Genomic DNA, 20770 nt, shown 5'->3' on the forward strand with positions numbered 1-20770 from the left:
GTGTGGACATATCATTGTTGGATTGCCACCGGTAATTGATTAATTGCATTTTTTCTTTCTTTTATTTGTTATTGCTTGGGTTGGCATTGTTGTTGATGGTGGTGTTATTATTGTTATTATTCATAACATTCCGAATACATTGAATCTGATGACATGGTCTGTAAAACCTATCAAATCCTATTTACTTGGATCTAGCCTTAAAACAATTAAAACATATTCTATACGTTTAATATTTTTTTATATTTTAAAAAAATTAATATTAACCCATTATGAATCACGGCCAATATACTTTTATGTGTGTATATGTAAAGAAAGAGAGAGATCGATCTATGAGAAAGGCGGCCAACCATTACACAAGTGAGGCTGGCTGCTAGCGAGTACCATCATTGACCTGCGTGTAACAATCCTATATCAAGATTGATGCTTGTTCATCAAGTACCAACGTCCTCCACATGAGAAGAATTGGCGAAAACCCTAATGGAAAAGTGTGCAGAAAATGCTACGTACTTGCTATAAATGTGTTGCTAAAACGGTGATAGATGCTTTTCATCAGACAAGCAAGTTTTTAATTACAATGACAGAAAAAAGCTAATCTTGATGCTGAAATGTAAGCAGCGTGTAGTTGCTCCAACTCTACCAAGAACCTACCACAGGAATCTAATTTGCGCATTGGAAATAGACTAGGGAACATCCAGTGAAACGATGGAAGAACATACAAGAACATTTATTAACATATTTTGAAAGGATTAGTGTTGGAAATTAGTGGAACTACTTTCTTGACTATAACTGCCTCCACAACAATTCCTACATCAAAAAGGATCTATGAGCTGAGATTCACACAGGCTCATTCCCTCCAATTTATCTACAACCATCCCAAAATCCCTGTTTCTCTGTACCCTCAAAGAACAAAAAGGGGCCAAAAAGATGAGCTAGAATGTGCCTGCCAATATTATCTACCAAAACAAATGAATTTGAACTTACAGCTGCTTCCCTTTACAATCAAAATAAATTACACTAGATATATAGCGTATATGAAAAATAAAAAAAAAACAATAAGGGATGATGCCTTTACCGTGCTGCCTTACCCTCCCGATTCAGATCTTCCCAGCTTATCTCCTGGGCACATTCCCCGCAGACGGTAGTGCACCCAGCTTTTGTGCCCTGACTTCTTAGGGTTAGCAAATGAGAGAGATTAGTGCATTTCCGCTGCACCACACGACTCCTTAAAATGCTCTTGGATGGTGCTACATTGGAAGCCTCAGATGCAGGAGGGGCCATGCTTGGCACAGGTATGCTGCTAGTGTCTAGGGCAGAAGATGCCCCGTTTGACATTTGTGGCTTTCGCTCAAATGTAGAGTCATCAACGGAAACTCGCTGCACTTCTTCCCATTCCAATGATCTCTTGTATACTTCCCAAGCCATGTCTTGCTCCTCCTTTGTTAGTTTTTCCTCTTCATTCTCTTGCAAAAGGGTCTCATGTTCATGGTAATCAAAAATCCACCTAAAGACAAGGAAGAACATCAGAAGCTAAGCTTTTATGAAGTGAAATAAATACATGAAAGAAAGTACCAATAGGCAGTCGAAGTTATTACTGTATTGAGTGATTCAAAAACCTACTCCAACTGCTGGAAGAAAGTATAATTCAGTCTATGACATGTTAAAAAAAAAGATTGTGGCTCAGAAATCAGTTATGAATATACTCTCAATCAGATATTCCTACGTCCCAACCTTGTTTCAAATGACAGGGTTGAATGTAAGCATCCAAAATGGACTGAAGCTAAGAAACTATTTTTCTTTTCTAGCAAAAGAAAAAACACACTACCTCTGACGGTGCTTGTCAAGCAAGCTTTCCATTAACTTATCAGATGAGCAGCTTCCTTGAGAACAAGGAATGTTCTCTTTCAAAGAATTTACGGTTTGGCAGGTAACATTCCTGGTATCTGCATGTCTATATTCTTGGCCAATGTCATTTAGTGTGTCAGATTTCTCATCATCACCAAATTCAAAAAGATGCAACATTTCTTCTCTGGACATAGTCCTATATACTTGTTGTCTATCAACCACCCTTGCAGCAAGTCCTTCCTTTGTGACCTGATTAAATCATTCTCTTCATTAAAAGTACTCAGAATACAGGCTAATTTAATGCTACAAGTAGTAATTCTATCACCTGACGCTTATAGATTTTTTCCTCCATGGTTCCATGTGCCATTAATCTGTAAGCAAACACTGGCTTAGTCTGGCCATACCTGAAAAATGGTAATTTTAGGTTCAATCATGACAAAAGAAGGCATGTTCCAGTTGAATGAAAACAATAGATGGAACCCACCTCCAAGCCCGATATATGGCCTGAAGATCATATGTCGGATTCCAAGAACCATCAACAATAATCACCCGGTTAGCAGCATAGAGATTAATCCCGAGAGAACCAGCCCTAGTAGAAATCAAAGTACATTTGACCCGCTTATTCTCGGGATCATTGAACCTCTCAACCAACCTTTGCCTTTCAGAGCTCTCTGTTCTTCCATCTAGCCTGTTCGGTACAGGAGAGGAAGTAAACTATTATTCTCTTATTGCAATTATGAAGACATATGAAGTCCATATAAAGAACTTCAAATCTATATCATGAAAAAGCAGAGAAACCGTGAGTGAAAGCAGTTCACAGCTGTATATGCGCACCTATACCAGTCTTTTCCTTTTCTCCAGAATTTTCCCTTTTTCCCATGTCGAGTTAATCTTGAAAGATAAAGCTCTATAAGATCTAAAGTGGGTATGCTCTGGCTAAAAACCAATGTCTTATCACCCACATTAGAAGACATGACTAAAATGTCAAGCAGCAATACCATTTTGCCACTATAATCAATCACTTTATAATTATTTTCATGCAGAAGATCATTCCACCAATCCTGGAAAGGAAAAAAAACAAAGGAAAACATTTATTAAATCAACAAGAGGGAGAGAATTCAGCAATTTCAGAAAACTTGAGTAAAGAATAGTGATTGATTGGTGTTTGTTTATGCTCACACCTTTTGAAAAAATCCATCATCACTTTTCCCTTGAACGAAATCATTTTGATTCCTTGACTTCTCTGCAAGCACAAAAGGCAATAAAAAATAGACACATCACCACACATGGAGAACTTAGGTGGATCTGGTTGTAGAAGAATGATATCCATGAATTCTAAACACAAGCATGAACTGCTAAGCAATATGATATAATTGTGAAATAGAGTACCTCCAACAATTGTATTGTAATCTACATTTTCATCACTAGAGCAGTCATCTGCAAGAACATTCTCAACATTGTCCTCACGGCCAATGTAATCTCTACCTTTCCTCAATTGCAATATTCCAGGATGGTTCCATATCTACAATGAACAATGAAAAGCTCATTAAAACAAGAGAACAAAAGGATAAATTAATTTAAACATGCATCATTGAAAGCTGATTCAGCCAGCCTTTTTAACATTATATCTTAATTGCAAATAAGACTGAGAATTGGAATGAACATAATGACAGCATTCCATCTTGCTCAGTAAGATTTGCCTAAGATATATGGAACCCACTCCATTCCTTCAACAATTTAGTGAACAGTTAAAGACAACATCAATAAAATTTGAACAAACTCCCTTATTCTCTGTAACTAGACTCTCAGAGAAACTGTAGTAACCATTTCAGATGTTTGCTTCCACTTGATATTGTAAAAACAATGGCTAGAAGCCTCAACATATCACCTACCAAAGTCATCTAAAATTGAGGCCACAGAAAATTGAAAATACAAACAAATATAAAGACACAAGGTGCCAGATACTAGCAATCCAATTACAAATATATTTTGTTGCAGGAATCATTAGATAATTTTTTCCAAGTCGAAGAACCAACTATGCATGAAATCTTTCACAAATCAAAATGAACTCACAACAACCATCTTCACAACATTTTACTCCCATCACAACGAATCCTATTCACTTAAACCTTCCACAAACTCTCTGGCACAAATAATCTGTTGTACCCTGTAGTTTTCTAAATGCTCACTGCAACTTCTACACGGTGCTACCAATTCATGAAATCACTCACATTTTTCGTTTCAGAATGAACGATCCAGAACATAGTGAATCACATACTAGATCGTGCTGGTGCATGATCAGGATTGTATGTTTGGTGATCCATTTTTCATAGAAAATCTTCCATATGAGAAACTAACCTGAATCTTTGTCTATTTTTGTAGAAAATGTAAAAGCATGGATATATAGAGGGTTCATGATGTGCAGTGAGTTAAGATCTTCAAGGAAATACAGTTACGCCCACCAACCAGATTCACGAGATGTTACAGGGTTCAGGAACGTAATCTGCAGATCTGTGCCTTTATGATACGTACGGGGTAGTTATTATGGTAATTTGTGGTTAGTAGTAGGCAATTAGTTGTTATACTTTGACCAATTACAGTATTAAATTTACTTGTCTTAAGAAAACTCTTCCTCAATTAGTTTTTTTCCCTAAAAACAATAAATTATTATAATTACTTTATTTTATTCTTTTGGAAAAGATTCTGACCTTAAATAAAATTGAAAAATGCAAAGACAAGTTGCTAGTAAATAAAATATAGAAGTAACTGATACCAAAAAGAAAAGGATTTAATATTGATGTGCCGAAGGAATGAATAGGTTTTTAGCTGATTTTTACACAATTTGCAATCCCACTATCTCTACCCCTTCCCCTTCTATTCTTTGTCTTCTAATGTACAAAATTAAAAAACAACCCTTTATCTTTTCAAAGACTCTAACCCAACGCTTAGGAAAAGAAGAAAAATTTCATCCTATTCTGCTTTCTCTCCTCTATTCTCAAATTTGTTCAAATTCATGGAAATGGGGGTGAGAAGGCAGTAGAGGAGAATTATTTTTTCTTTTTTTCTAGCACTGGATTGGAGTCCCTTTGAGAAGATAAGGAGTCTGTTTTGAATTTTGTACATTAGAAGAAAGAGAACTGAAGGGGATGGGGAAATTGTAGAGATAGTGGGATCAAGGATGTGTATAAAAACAGAAAAAAATCCTAATCCTTTCCAGGGGCAGTGATATAATATCCTTTTTTGGTGTCATTACTCCTATATTTTATTTACTTGTAACTTGTTTACTCATTTTCCAACTTTTAATAGAGGCCCGAATCATTCCAACAAAAGTAAAAGAATATCCTATTGTTTTAAGGAAAAAAAAAGAACTAATTAAGGAAGAGTTTTTCTAAAGTCACGTAAATTTAACAAGGTAATGATCAAAATATAACCAATGGCCTACTACTAACCACAAATCAGTGTACTAAATACCCCCTAAATATCGTGAATTCACATGTGTGCAAATGTAATTCCCAAACCCTGTACCACGACCCAAATGTCCCATGAATTTGGTAACAATACCTACAGTAAAATGATCATATTCTTTCCTAGTAGTTGACACAAGTTTGCACATTAAAATTGAGCAAAAGTTATAGCCAATTTTGGTTTTCTAAGTTTTCTTTCATAATGCCAAACTATTTACTATGTCAACTTTAGCAATATTCTTCAACAAAAATAGTCAGGGAGGAAACCTCGGTAATTTGGTTTTGACTGCATGAAAGAAAACTGTGAAATAATGGACATATAACTTTAAAGTTTAAGCAATTGAATGTCCAGATAAACCAAATCAATTTTACAAGACTTTAAGACAAGGGTATTACTTTTAAGTTGTATTGATGGGTGTTACATATACATACACATGGTCATGTTTCACATTGTACTACCAAAATGGGTAAATGGAGCATAAAAGACATGATATCATGTGTAAGTGTGTGCCCATCTATCATAAAGGAAGAGCTTACTACAGGCATGACGGACATAATAATCAACAACAAACCTGAGCCAATGCCTGGTAACCAGCAAAAAAGCTCTTCCTCATCTTTTCATTCGAAACCCTGCCATTTGTGAACCCATGCACATCAAGGAATCTCTTGTACAATTTCCTCTGTAATGGAGAAAGCTTTACAGCCACTACAAATACTGTTTTGGGTGGCAGGTCTTTCTTCACCACACTCATGTCCATTCTTTGAACAAACCCTTTCAATTGTTCATAGAGAATATGAGATCTTTGGTTCATGATCTTTACATCGTCAACCATTGAATTAGTATGTTGTCCATTTTCTATAGGATTTTGGAAACTGCAAGCATGAGAACACCTAATTAAGATGTACTGGAGCTGGTGAAAGGAGAAAGCAGCCAGAAAAATGTCAGATATAAAGTTTACCGATTCCTGAACTCGTGGCTGCTGCCAAGAAAACCTTCTCTTACAAAATCAACCATCTGTTTCGGATAATAAATCCTATAAGAAGCATACCCTTGAATAGAAAATCAGAATCTTTAATCATCTTGACCAACTTACACAATAATACTCCATTAGATTGTTCTGAAGAGGTGATCCAGTTAATGCTATCCTTCTCTGGCATTTCACGAGTTTCAGTGCTTGGGTTGTATCAGCCCTGGTATTCTTGATTATATGAGCTTCATCACAAACAAGTATATCAGGTCCATCCTGATATTAGAAAAGCAATTTTCATCAATGCAATGTTTAAATGAGCGTATCAAGATCAATGATTGGTCTTGAGTGATTCAAAGCATAGACTGAGTGGGAAGGTTAAGACACAAATTACCTGCAAGGCATTACAAATTTCTCTAGCCAATTTTGGTTCCTTCACATTCTTTCCAAGGGTTAAGTTCCGAAAGGCAGAGTAGCCAATCAAGAATACACCACCTTTAGCTCTCCACTTTGCAAGCAATTCCGCTCTTCTCTCCCTAATGCCAGAAACCCCAACAGTAAATTAAAAAGGTTCAGAATGGAAGATCCAAACAGAAAGAGAGAGAGAAAGAGGGGGGTGAGGGAGTGGGGTGGACTTATTATCTAATCTTATACTGGATATAATGACACTGCCTTGACTAAACCTTTCTATGTAAAATATTCAAGATATTCTGTCGGATACCTAAACTATCAATAGTTCACAAGAGCCAGACCTAGACTAATTAGATGTCAGTCTTTCCATTTTCGTATCTTTTCCAACAAAAGAAACACCAAAATTGATTTCCCCCCAATTGCGCTCAAACTCTAAGAAAATAAAATGGATCTCGATATGTTAAACCTTATAAGACAAGTGTAAAAATTAAAGTGAGCTCACAGATTAGAACACGGGAAAAGAATACATGACATTGCCTGATCAGTTGGTGGATGCTGTAAAAATATTAGCAATCTTAGCTTTTCTTTTTATACATCAGGTACATTTGCTATTCTTTTAGTAAAATACCCAAAACTCATTGACAATAATTTCCACAATATTTTCAAGGGATAAATGCCGAATTGCTGTTATCATTAACAATTCATATAAAAGAACTTGCAATCTAGCTTAGTTAAGAGCATGTATTCAGATAATACTACACTTGAAACTTCACGAGTAAAATTAATTTGACAATTTCCTTCGTCATTCGGTCAAAAGAAGGAAAGGGGAAAGTAATGTAATAAAACCTCGACACATCCTCCAGCATGAAAACACGGAGTGGTTTTACTTCTGAAGGTGTCCACTTCATGAACTCCTTGCGCCAGTTATGCAGCACATTCACAGGAGTCACAAGGAGCACTGTTCTCAAACCCAGATCAACACTTCTCATGGCAGTGTACAGAAAAGCTATGACCTGTAGATGCAATTCATTAAATCTAGCTAACTATCCAACCAAATTAAACAACTATAATGCTATGCTGCACAATTAAATTATGGCATGGCGGTCAGCATTCAAGGGTTCCTGCTATTACTAGCACTGCCACTAAAACTACAACCATTAAACTGATTGTTCACCATGCTATAATTAAGTACATAATTATTTAGAATATTTGGAGTTAACATTTAATTGCGGACATCAGGGGTAGAGAGAATAACTTATCTAGAAGGTTGAAATAAATTGGCAAAAACTCACCAGTTACCACTTTATCAGATTTAGTGGCAAACATTCTCAACACCACTCACATTATATCCCCTCATATATTACCCATGGGAAGTGGGTTCAAAAGAGGAACCGAACAGAGTACCTGAAAAGTTTTACCAAGGCCCATCATATGCGCTAAAATGCAACCAAGACCTTTATCACCAGACCTTGCTTTTCCAATTGACTGTATAATATTTTCCCACAAAAATCTTATCCCTGTCACCTGCAATCTCAAATCAACTTGGGTAAGCAATAAAAAGAAACATTTATAATAAAATAGAAATAAGAACAAAAAATCAGTATCAGTGAAGAGCTGTAACATTTGATAAGGAAGCACATCAAATGGACCCCCATTCAGGCCCTCGCTTCCTACACTTTAAATGCCCATATTTAATGCCTGCTGATGTAAAATGTGCTGAAATCTTAATTGCTGGAATAATAAGAAAGCAAGTTGAGAACCAAACATTAATTTTGAGCAAGGTGGTGGGATAAGAACCCCAAAGGGTAGTGCACTAAGTTTTCAAGCACTGTAATTACAGTTTGGATACAAGAAACAGAATGACGCAACCAACTAATGAGACCACTAGACTAAGTATGGAAACCTACATAAGGATAGAATGAAACCTGATGGGCTTTCAATTTAGACGAAATGCTTGGAGGAATCCTCACAGCTTCTTCACCTTTTTCCCTCACGACATTCACAATATAACCTGTTGTGGCATCACCAAGCACTTCAACACTAGCACCTTCAGTTAAGTTTCCACTGCAGCTTGCAGGATTGATCATCTTGGATTTGTCAGAAAACTGTACTTTCAGGGATTTCAAGCGTTCTTGACGTTCCTGCATAAGATCACAACACAATGCATAATCAGTACTGACATGCCTGATTTAACCAAATCAATCATTAAAAAAAAAAAGAGCACCTTTTCAATAGCAATTTTTCTCTTGGTCTCTTCTCCTAATTCAGCATCGTCAATGATCCTTCTAATCTTCTTTTTCTTCTTTCTCTTAGATCTGATACAAAATAGCATAATTTGAGAATTATGTTTGGGATACAATCTCATAACAAATTTTAGATACGGTAGGGAATAATTCATAAAACTACAGACAAAGGTCTGTCTCATAAGGAACAACAGTATACCTGATTGTAACACCACCATCTGTATCTGAGGACTCTGAATCACTATCAGAGCTCGTAATCATTGTATCGCCAGACCCCACGGCTTTCTCTAACTGTAATGTAAACATTTGTAGCAGACTTGGAGAGCAACAACAACATTGCCAACCAGAAGCTGGAACCTTAGGCAAGTACTCTTCACCAATGTTCCGTTTTATACAAGCAGTGCAGAATAATGTTCTGCATGACTTACAACTTACCAATTCAATGTTCCGTCCACACCATCCACAGTAACACTCAGAACAGTCAGGATCCTGCAACAAGTTAAGCTCAGGAATGGAATTGTGGAAAATATAATAGGATAAAAAACATTTAAAAAAAACAATAAGCTAGTAATCTTTCACTTTTTGCAAACTCCATGATCCTAGCAAGATGTAACAGTCTGCAGGGAGAAATTCAAAGATTTAAAAATGTTTCAGACTCCAAGCAATCAGAGTTCTAATTTGTTGTTTTTGCTACGCATGCTAAAAGAAAGAGAGACAACTGGTTGGATTTGTCATAGCCAATTGTAAGAACCAGCAGTCTTATAATCATCAGACTTCTATGGCTTGTAAAAATGGAGGTAAATGTTCTTGTTACATCTTGAGTTTTTATTAGCTACTGACTAGGGATAACAGTAACACTGATAATTCCATGAAGGTTAAAATTATTGTGCTTCCATTGTTCTCTGATGAAATGTAAAACTATTTTACATTTCATCAATATATCACATCATAAACGCAACAAAAGAGAGAATCTTTCTAAGGTTGTTTAAGTAAAACAAGAATCCTAGTAAGCTGATCCACTCATTAGAATTATTATGATGGCTGACCAGAAAACCACCTAGTTATGACAATAATCTTAGGTAACTGCTTACATGTGTATCTATGAAGCGTGATACTTTAGCATTTTATAACTTATTTGAAGCAACTTGGTTAAATGCACAGGCAAAAATTAATGTTCATACCTTCGCATGCATCTTTTCCTCCATTAAGAATTTACAGTCTTTGCAAACTATTACTTTCAAAAGTGGATGTGAGTGCGCTTCAACAGCCACTTTATCACAGGCAGTGCACAGAAACTTCTCATTTGAACCCTGTGAAGGATTGCAATCAGTTGTAGGGTCCCCAGTGTTCTCTTGCAAAGTTGATTGATCCTCAACTTTAATGTTGTGTACTGATTTATCCTCCAGAATGCCCGCTTCATCATCACTGTCTATGATAACAGTCCGAATCTTCTTATCATTGATGCTTAGATCCTCACTCTCATTTGGACGCTTGGACCTTCTAGGTTCAGTGGCATCAGGCAGCGCAGACTCTGGGAAAACTGAATTGCTCTTACCTGTAGAATGTTCCATTACAAGGTCTACAGAAAGCTTGTCTTTCTTCAAATCTTGGCATGTGACTTCATTGTAATCGTCATCCAGAGGCAGTGGCTCATCCATGTTCCTTCCCATTTCCTGGATGACTGAGCTAACACCCTAATTCAAGAAGAGTTCAAGAAAAAGGAACATGACCAGTCCATTTCAAGAGAACATATAGTTTTGCACTAATTACTAGGAATTCAATATTGAAGGATTGTCTTGACATTATATGCTCTGTAGCATCCCCACCAAAAATAAAAATAAAAAAGAACAGTTCAACTATTGAAGACATAATAGCTGAAGCATACACTACACAATGAATTAAATTTCCTACACCTAATTCAAACTATAATAGTTTAATTAGAAACAGTTGGACTTTAAAAACATGACAGAATCAGCATATGCAATCAATTGAGTTTCCAAGACCTAGTTTAATATGGAACAATTTCAAACTCAGAACAACCAAAATTTTATAGCCTTCTGCTATTATGAGATCATGTCAAGAGTCCCATCATTCACCACCAGAAGATAGAATTCATGGCTTAGATAACAGGAAATGGCAAACGAAGAAAACAATGAGTGGAAGTCTCACCTGTTTACATCTCTTACGCTGTCTCCTCTGTTTCAAATGAAGTTGAAGTTTCTGATCAATCTTTGCATCATCTTCCTCTTTGACCTTTCAATGTACAAAAACAAGAACCTTTCAGTGTACAATTACAAGAAATATACAACTTAAATATCAACAGAGCATACAATCAAAGAAGCTTGGCAATCACTATAATCTACCGGACACAAATTGCAAGATGAAATACCAATACATTTCTAGAAACAAGAAAAATATATTAACTGACTGAAAAGAAAAGCAAAAGCATGTTGGACAAAAGTCATCCTCCAAGAGATGAAAGCAAAAGGAATATCATAGAAGGCCAGCCCAATCCCACTGAACCTCAGCTAAGAAAACTCCCATGAAACAACAGAAGAATGACATCACAATGAAGCTAGGAAAATTATCATACAATAATCCCAAGGTACTACGAAGGTTTGCATTTTCTGGATTAAGAAATAAAAATTACAATCACAAAGTTCCAAATATCAAAACAAATCTCAATCACTAACAAAAAAAATTCAAGGAATCCCTAAAGCACCAGTAGAAACACTGTTGCTTGACCACCAATGGGAATGAGAATCAATAGGAACTTTAATTGTAAGAATCCAGAGACACTCAGATCACCTCTTCGGAGCAAAGATAGTTCAAGGAAAGCAGCATTTTGACCCATCTGATTATTGATGGATTAAGTTCTTCAATGGCTGTGCTAGTTATTCTAATGAAATAGCTAATCATTTTAGTACTAGCCTTATTAACAGGAATAAGGCTCCAAAAGGCAAGTAATTCAATGTCCAGAATCTTAATCTTAAATTTTCAGGAAAGGAAAATCATAATATTCAACATAAGATTATTGACCAACCTTTCTATAACTTTTTCTCTGTTCCTCTGAAAGAACAAGTTCCTTTTCATTTGCCACGGCCTCTGCAACAAATGGATCAATGGAATCCTCATCAATGTCTTCAATCTCCTCAACCTGACAAAAAGAAAATCTCAAAACCATTGGAAGATTCAATCAAAAAGAACATTGTCGAGTTGGAACTTTAGAATAATGGTGACAAAAGGAACTGTAACAGAGAGACCAAAACCACAAAACATATGTCCAACCAATCCTGACAGTAATTGTCAGTCAATTAGAAACTTAAAACAGCCAGAGTCTATTACTAAACTCAGCTAAAAACATTTTCCCATGAATGGGTGAGGGGATACGCTTCTTCAAACCTGATTCAATGTTTAGATTGTTTTGCTTTGAATTACAAGGGCAGAAAAACAGAATTGGAAAAGAAAACCCCATTTAATAAAAAGACAAGTCCTGAAAGTACAGATGGCTTATACTAAGCATGAAGACAAAACATAATGAACCAATAGATCAGATCAACCAGAATCAGATAAAAACATTTTGCACTTGTCACCCAGTAATATTTTGAATCAATTTTCATTTCAAATGATACAACATCAAGCTGCTGAAGGGTTGAAAAATGCTTAAGACAGAAGGCATTAAGCAGAAATGTCATAATGTGGCTAATTATACACTCAAATTTAATTTGTCACCTCATTGACTCCGGGAAATTTAAGTCCCATAAGTGCAGCTTCCTGGGGAGTATTGGCCAGGTAAACAGAAGCCCAATGCTTACTACCAAATGAAGCAACATCCTCCCCACTGCTAGTTGAGAATAGTTTCTTCATAGAGACCCAATCTACTTCTCCATTTTCTACAATTGCCTCACTTCCATCCATGGAAAGTTTTTTCTGCAGAAATCCACTTGCACCCTCCTCCAATAATTTACCATGACGTCTAAGCCCAGAAAGTATATCATTTAAATGGATTTCAAACCTTGCACAATTCACCTTGCTGAAAAATGAAAACCTTACCGTCTAGCAGGCCTATGGATTTGAAGATATTTCTCAGCATCAGCAACTGAATCAATAGTTTCCTTGGTCACCTGAGATCCCACCCAGTGTGCCCTCCTTTTCCAAGCTTCAGTGCAGCAACCATTAGGAGCCTGACTTTCAATCCACTTATAAAGGCTTGGTAGCTCAATACCAGATCCATCAAGTTGTTCCTGTTAGGCAAAGCATGTGAATTAGGGGAAGTGAAAGGAAATATAACATGACAACTTCATTTCCTATAGGCAATGATCAAAGATGGTCACTTCACAAAAATAAAAAATAAAAAGAAAATGGCTCAGTCCATGCTAGCAACCATGTTACCTTAACAGTTACAGTCACCATAAACATTGACACAAAATCATAATACTTCCTTAACAATCCAAAATCTAACAGTTCCATAATATGTGAATTCTGAAGAATTGCTCATACTTCATGGATTAATGGATCAGTTAGATTTAATGATTGTGATCTAGTAGCTCTTCTACAGCTGGAATCATTAAAAAAGGAATGTAGTCAACAACCACACCCCAAACCATTCAAAACAATTCTGAGAATCCACACTCCAGAATCGACAGATAAGAGTCTTAAGATTCTACCACTTCACTTTCCTTTGCAAAATTGACTGCAAATGATTCAGCCAATCCAACTCCATAAGAATACAATATATGATGTTGCATCTCTGGCTAGCTTAATATGGAACACCCCTTTCAAAATCAAAGAGTTTAAATCTGATTTCTTGGAACAGGCCTTAGTTATATCCTAATAAGGCTTCACCGAGTTTTTTGTGATCCTTTAATATGTCTTTTGGTCAAGTATTTAACTATCTACTTCCCAAGATTCTAATCCTAATGATGCTTCAAAACTGCTTTAAATACAGGGTGTGCAGGGGTTGAGCTGTCTCCATGTCCATGTAAAAGCCCTAAAACAGCTGATTTCAGAATTCAAGTGCGTTTGAAGACATCTGGAAGCTGCTTTTTGATCTGTAGTTACTTTCTTCAAACTATTTATACATCTTTGGTCCTCCTCCTTCATTCTAACACTCCTAAAACAGCACTTCTTGGTAAATGTGCAATCACAACTAATTTGCACGCCCTACTACCCTATATATCCTATTCTTAAAACCATTCTGTCTCACATCGCATCACATCACAAAACAAGAGACTCAGACCTGCTTGCTGCTAACTACAATGCTCAGTTGTTCCATTTCAGTCAGTCTGTTTGACAAATTGATAGCTTGTATGCATGAACTCAAAACCATGGAAAAATGGTAAAAAACATGAGTTGTACGATGCCCATGCAGCCACTAGCCAAATTGAATATGCTAGAATCATATAAACAACAGTAGCAGCAATATCCTGATGCAAGAAGTTCAAAATAGAATAGGAGCAACAACAAGAGAATGCATTTAAGTCCCTCCTGTGTAAGCTTCATATACAATGGAATTGCATCGTGGATATTGAAGGGCAAGACAACAGCAAAAAAATACAGCAATGGCTCATGAATCAAAGAAGCTTTTTGCTGCGAAAATGACATGGGAGATGTATCAAATTTGGACCTTGCCTGGTTAATGTCTCAAGATACATGCACTGTATTTCAGGAAAAAAAAGGATGTGTGCACTGTAAAATGCATTAAGAACAGAAGAATTTACTCAAACTGAGGAAAGAAGCAGACCAACAAATGGTAGCTCTCAGTCTCAAGCTCATCAAGCACATTTTCCCACTCTTCCCTGAAAGTTGTCATCTCATCTTCAACAGCCGCCTCCAGCTATAGACATGGATAAGAAAGAAAAGCATAAATGATAGGCAAGGTTGATATAATGAGAACTCCAAAAAAAGTTAAAAAGCAGCACAAGAAACTAACATCATCACCCTGAAGACTTTGTGCCAACTCCTCTCTCACATCACTCTCAACTTTTGCAAGAGACTCTTTTTCCAGTGCTTCTTGAGCCTCTGCAGCCTAAAGTAAGTTTCAGTGAATCTTTTCAAATAATAGAAGAAAAAAAAAAAAGAAGCAGAATGCTGATATTAAGCCAAAAAAAAGATACCTTACTCTCAACTTCCAAGAACTCGGCAACCAATTCCTCTACTTCTTGATCGGTCAAAGGCACCTGCACAATGAAAGTAAAAATGGAGCTGTTTGTACAAGATTGACAAGTTTTAAACTTACACAAAGTTTAAAATGATCTCTTATTGTGGACATAATTCACCTATAACTTTCACATGGTACCATATCCTACCATGGAAAACAACTATTGTTACTCTCGCTAGTCCTATTGTTAACCTAAAACCGTTTGTTCCTCTTCTTTCTGCCCTTTTATCAAGCATGTCTCTTTAAGCTTCCACTTGATGAAATATTCATTAACTCAAGATTGGTCATTGGAAAATCCGCATCAAACCAGGTTCTTATTTCACAAGTTTAAACTGCTGGGTTCAAAGCTATAATACCAATATCCAAAAATAATAACATTCACATAAAAAAAAATAGTATACTTACCTATCAACAACGATGATAAATAACACTTAACAGTAACAAGAAGAAAACATAAAGCAACGAAAAAAACCTGAATACGGGTCCCATCATCTTGTCCAGATGTAGAAGGCTCATCATTCTCATCATCATCAATAAATGAATCACTTGAAGCACTGTCAATGTCCTGAACTTCCTCATTTTTTTCCTCCATTTTCACTCACATTGGCTATCAATATAGCCCCTCCAAAAAAAAAATGGAAAAAGGAATTGGCTTTATGTGGAACTCAAGCAAAACCCAGGAACAGGAACAGCAACAAATCTTAAAAGAAACAAAAACCAGAGAGGAATCATGCTTATAATGCCGATTATTCCTTCAAAATTTCAAATTTAATGTATTACTACAAAACCCAGTAATGTTCGTTGTTTTTTCAATAAAAAATAAGAATTTTTAATTCGAAACTGAATCGAAATCGATGAATAACAAAAACACAAGAGAATTTTTGCAGGAAAGTAATTTACTTTAGAGAATTAGCCTCGAGGATTGAATGTGACTTCTGATGTACGGAGAAGAGGATTTGGGGCTTTTAATTAATTGGTAATGTGTTTGAGTAGGGTTTTTATGATTTTGAATTTTGGTGTGGGGTTGTTTTGAATTTAACTTAATTATAATTTATGTTTTAAGGTGCAAATGGATCGTAATGTTTAAGAAGAACAAAAGTTGTCCTTGTACTTTTACTATGTTACAAAGTAGTCCCCAATTACATTGTAATCACAGAATCATCCATTAATATAAAAGCATGAAATATATGCTTTTTGCAAGGTACGTCGTGCAGGACCTTGCAAACAAACAAACCCTAATTAATATTTAATTCATAAAAATTAAGACTAGGAAAGTAGTTTTGGACTAGACATGACACTTGCTGCTTTGTGGGTTTTTTTTTTTCATAAAAAATAATATTTATGCGCCGCAAATGCATTTTAAAAAAATAGTAGAAATCAACGACTTGAATTATAACCTCATTCAGGTTTACTAAGTTAATTTTATTTTTATTAGATGATAAACAAGTAGAAAATGATAGCAAGTAGATAAAATTCTATTAAAAAAATCACGATACCTTAAAAAAAAACTCTAAAAATATGAAATTAAATAAAAATAACAAAAAAAACCTAAAATAGTGAGATGGACATGTAACCTAGATAATAAAGAACGAATCAACATGAGTTAACATACAAAACTCGTGGTCTAAGTCATAAGATCAGAATAGCCCGAAAGAAAAGTGATTAAAGAAAACCACAAAGCTAATTTTTTTAAAAAATAATTTTAAACTATGAAATCAAGAAATAAAAAAAAAAGGATGTTGACTCGCATTAACTTTTTAAACTTGTGACCCGAGTCATTAAACCAAAAGCACTATACATAGAAAAACTATGAAACTCAATTCTCAGCATATTAAATGCTAAAAGATAAAATTGAAAAAAAATTACTAAAAAAGATCTAATAAAAAAGTATGATAATTAAAAGGTTAAAATCAAAACAAAAAATAAATTTGAGGGCAACTCAATATTTTCGATTAGAAGGTTAAATAACTTTAACTAAAGAAAAAAATCAAAATGATAAGGACCAAATTTTTAAAAAAAAAATGCATCATAAACTTGGATTGAATGGTGAAATTAAAACTTTTACAAAATAACCAAGGAAAAAAACTAAAAACCAAAACAATAAGTACTGAATTGGAAAAAACAAATATATAACAAATTGGAATTAAAAGACTAAATTGAAGACAATTAAAACTTATATAAAAGGACCAAAATCAAAAATTAAAAATCAAAAGAATAAGGACTAAAATTAAAATATCAAAAACAAAAGGAACAAACTTGTTTTTTTATGGGAGAAGAGAGAAAATAAGAGGAAAAAAAAAAGCTTACCAGTGACAAACCATCCTGCCACTAACACATGCCACACCAAGAGGGGGAGGATACGGGGTGCTTTGAACAACACGAAGGAATGATGAATTTGGTTACTAGAAGGCTATGTATGCACCATCCAAAAAGCATTTGCACCTTCCACGCGCAAGCACGCACTATCAACTTATTTTAGTTAAAAAATCAACAAATCAACATGGAAAGACCAACTTACACTCCATGTTTCTGGAATTTACAAAAACACTAAGTGAAAAGACTAGAAGGCCCCTGGGCTTATGATTCATTCTTTCTTCATTCCAAGGGTTAAGATGGCTTTTCACCTTATTTAAAAAAATGTTAAAAGAGATAAATATCCTCGGTTAACAAATTAATTTTTTTTTAACTTGGGGATAATTAAGTCATTTAACTATTTAAAAATATAAAAAGGATGTATATACCCCTATACAATTATTAAATGACTGATGAGTTGTGTGAAAATATAAAATTACCCATAAACTTAAGTCATCTTATTTTTTTCTTGGAAGGGCAAAAACATCGTTTAACTATTGTAGTGAATAGTAATTTATGTGAGTATAGTGTTTTCCCCTCTCATTTTAGCTTGTGTTTTTAATGAGATCTAGGAATCCAAGTTTCAAGTATTAAGTAATAATCTAAAACGCATAAGGTATCCATGGTTGAATCATACAGATGCATCCTCTTTCTCTTGAGGTATAAAAAATCATAGGTGTTCACATATAAAAATGTTAGGGATACATGATTACAAGTGATTATAAGGCCCATATAAACAATCCATTAGGTTTTCAACTAAGATGCTATCATCTAGTAGGATATAAAGAAGAAGAAAAAAAAAAACTTACCAGCTACCATGAGTCTAGATTTTTTGTAGCAATTGACAAATTGTTTCTATAACATTATAGGGATGATATTATTTTCTTTTACATAATGTTAAATAAATTAAAAGGGAATTTAAAAAAAATTAAAGAGCAGAGACACAAAATCATAGTAGATTGCTAAAGTAAAATTATTGTCTTGCCATTCCTATCAAAAAATTGTTACACTAGCTATTAGAGATAAAATAATCATTTCACAAGACCTAGTGATCATTATTAAATTGATTGGAGGATTAGGTATTTTTTATATTTTAGCACAATAAAACTATTAAATTACCCTAGAAAGCAACATTTTAATAATTGGAGTTATGAGGTGTTTTTGTATTTTTACTTTCTAAAGTAGAATAAAATTACTACTATACCCTCAAATGCCAAATTTCTTTAACTGGGGTGTATGAGGTTTTTTGTCTTTTTAGCATGATTTTTTTTAGTTATTATCAAGTTTACTAAGGTGTGTTTTAGTAATTTAATAAATATAAATTTTATTAAAAAAAAGGTTAATACGTGCATTGCACTCGTCAATGTGTGGGTGGTGCAAACGATCTTTAAGAGACGCGTGTGGAGTCGTACAACGACCAAACCCTGGCTTACTAGGAAATGTTGGAATCTTTTCGGTGGATGCCTAAACGGTGCATGTTGTCAACAAACCTCTTGTTTGGTATCGGTAGCCTTCTTTCTCTCTTCTTTCTCTCTCATCCTTGATTTTTGTGTACGAACCTTAAGTTTTTCAAAGCAGCCATTCAATTTATTTTTCAATTAGATATGATCTCTGTTTTTTAATTACTATTTGTTTTATTTGAAATAATTTATAAAATTAGATTTTTTTTTCAATTTTATCATCCTTTAATTTTTTTCATTAATCATATTCGTTTCCATTCTTTTAATTGTTATTTTTTAATCATTTTCTTGATTTATTTTATATTTCAAATTTCATCCCTCTTTATTTTATTTCATTTAATTTTTATACCAGATTTGGTCATTATCTTTTGATTGCTATTTTTTTTGTTTGTTAATTTTGGATGATTTGAATTTTTTTTCATGATTTTTTTCGGGTTTACGGAGCTTCAATTGGATAATCCAATCTCATTACTTAGATCACAAGTTTTGAAAATTAATCTAATTTGACTTCAATTTTTTTAAGTTTTTTTTAAATTGATTTTTAAAATTTTTTTTTATCATTTGACATTAGGTTTTGGACCTTTAACTTCATGATTTTTATTGCTTTTTTTTATATGAGGTTATCTCGACTTATATCCCGGGTAGCGAGTTAACCTTTTTTTTTCTTGTTTCATCTTTTATCATTTAGTTTGATTGAGAGTTGACTTCCATCATTTTATTTAATTTATTTTGTATAGGGTTATCCCGACCTCACAATCGATCCGCGAGTTTGACTTGTGAACTAAAGTAAGGTTTTTGTATTCTTTTTTAAAATTATTTTTTTTTAATTTGTCTTTTAACATTTGATTTGGTGGTAATTGAGCTTGAGACTTTTTTATTTTTCCTTTATGAAGTTATTCATTTCTTATTTAATTTTTATTTTATTATTAAATAAAATCATTAAGATTTTTATAAAAATATTCTTTTCATAGAATTTGTAAGCATTCATTCTTTTCTATAGTCATTGTAACTTTTTTTTGTTGTTGTTTATTTGTCTGTATGCTAATTGCTGCAATTTACTATAGTAACAAAGGGGTATTATTCCCTATTCTTTACAACCTTAAATATATTGGAGGACAGAAATTTACGTTGTGGCTCAAATCATCGAATTCTTGAAAAGATTGCCGAAGAATTGCTCGAATTTGAGATCTTAACTGGCAAGGTAAAAGCTGTTACACTAAAACCATTTAAGCTGCTCTACCTTGAAGACACCTTGTTCAGTCTCCAGTTATCAGGCATTTAAATCTGTTTTACGCTTCCTGAGCAGCTTTGGAAAAACTGGTGAATGCTACTTCTGAAGCACTTATACCAGGCTTCCATTTTTGCTAATTTGTTCAGCTAAGATCTTGACCCAATTTTTCTCTGTTAATTTTTCAAACCATTCTGATAAATAATGAATTGTATTATCTCAACAAACCTTTGGTATTTTACTGCTTAACAGTGTAGGTTTTGCTGATTTCACTTGAGCCTATTAATATAAAAGTTGATTCTGTTTGTTGTTATCGCTGTAATATTAATGTTAATTATGATAAAACTTCATTTTCTTTTAGGATTTAGAGAGAATGTTTGAAGATAATGGTGGCATGCGAGAGAAAGAGCCCTTTTCTCTCACCAGAGCTAATTATACAAAGGTAGGTTTCAATCTTCTTTCTGTCTCCCCCGTAACCTCCCTTGAGGGGAGGGGACAGGAGGATTGCAAATGTTGCTTTCTGCAAGAATTTGTGACCAAACTTATTTACTTTGCGGATGATCTGTTTTCCTGGAAATTTGTTGAGCAGTATTATTATGCTTTAGCAGTTACCCTTGATCAATCTAAAGATATCTCTGGCAA

The 20770-nt window shown here is 34.4% G+C and overlaps 1 protein-coding gene across 2 annotated transcripts; it reads right to left on the minus strand.

The window, feature by feature from the left end:
* Positions 1-698: 698 nt before the first annotated feature.
* LOC7453540 (protein CHROMATIN REMODELING 20) lies at positions 699-16115 on the minus strand. 2 transcript variants are annotated; one of them, XM_024591478.2, is made up of 26 exons: positions 15989-16115; positions 15561-15710; positions 15045-15107; positions 14861-14956; positions 14672-14764; positions 12982-13172; positions 12661-12904; positions 11972-12085; positions 11098-11181; positions 10110-10622; positions 9128-9417; positions 8910-9000; positions 8611-8826; positions 8090-8209; positions 7532-7698; positions 6669-6810; positions 6401-6550; positions 6266-6321; positions 5879-6179; positions 3232-3364; positions 3024-3085; positions 2677-2903; positions 2327-2530; positions 2168-2246; positions 1823-2091; positions 699-1501 (listed from the first exon to the last, which is right to left on the minus strand). In XM_024591478.2, exons 2-26 carry the CDS (start codon positions 15678-15680, stop codon positions 1069-1071), a joined length of 4458 nt encoding a protein of 1485 aa, XP_024447246.2. In that variant the 5' UTR covers positions 15681-15710; positions 15989-16115; the 3' UTR covers positions 699-1068. The 2 variants fall into 2 exon arrangements, with proteins under 2 accessions (XP_024447246.2, XP_024447247.2); XM_024591479.2 differs by having other exon boundaries at positions 15561-15788; positions 15989-16109.
* Between the last annotated feature and the right edge of the window lie 4655 nt (positions 16116-20770).

The sequence above is a fragment of the Populus trichocarpa genome, chromosome 19 (genome assembly GCF_000002775.5).
Source record: "Populus trichocarpa isolate Nisqually-1 chromosome 19, P.trichocarpa_v4.1, whole genome shotgun sequence".
In the NCBI taxonomy this organism is placed as follows: Eukaryota; Viridiplantae; Streptophyta; class Magnoliopsida; order Malpighiales; family Salicaceae; genus Populus; species Populus trichocarpa.

Bases quoted from the DNA above. Each gene is read 5' to 3' on its own strand.
- LOC7453540 (XM_024591478.2), bottom strand. From the start codon at position 15,680: ATGGAGGAAAAAAATGAGGAAGTTCAGGACATTGACAGTGCTTCAAGT. The intron at 6,180-6,265 runs GTAAACTTTATA...TCATGCTTGCAG, and splicing joins AGCCACGAGTTCAGGAATCG to TTTCCAAAATCCTATAGAAA. The intron at 3,086-3,231 runs GTACTCTATTTC...TTGTGCTTGCAG, and splicing joins TTACAATACAATTGTTGGAG to AGAAGTCAAGGAATCAAAAT.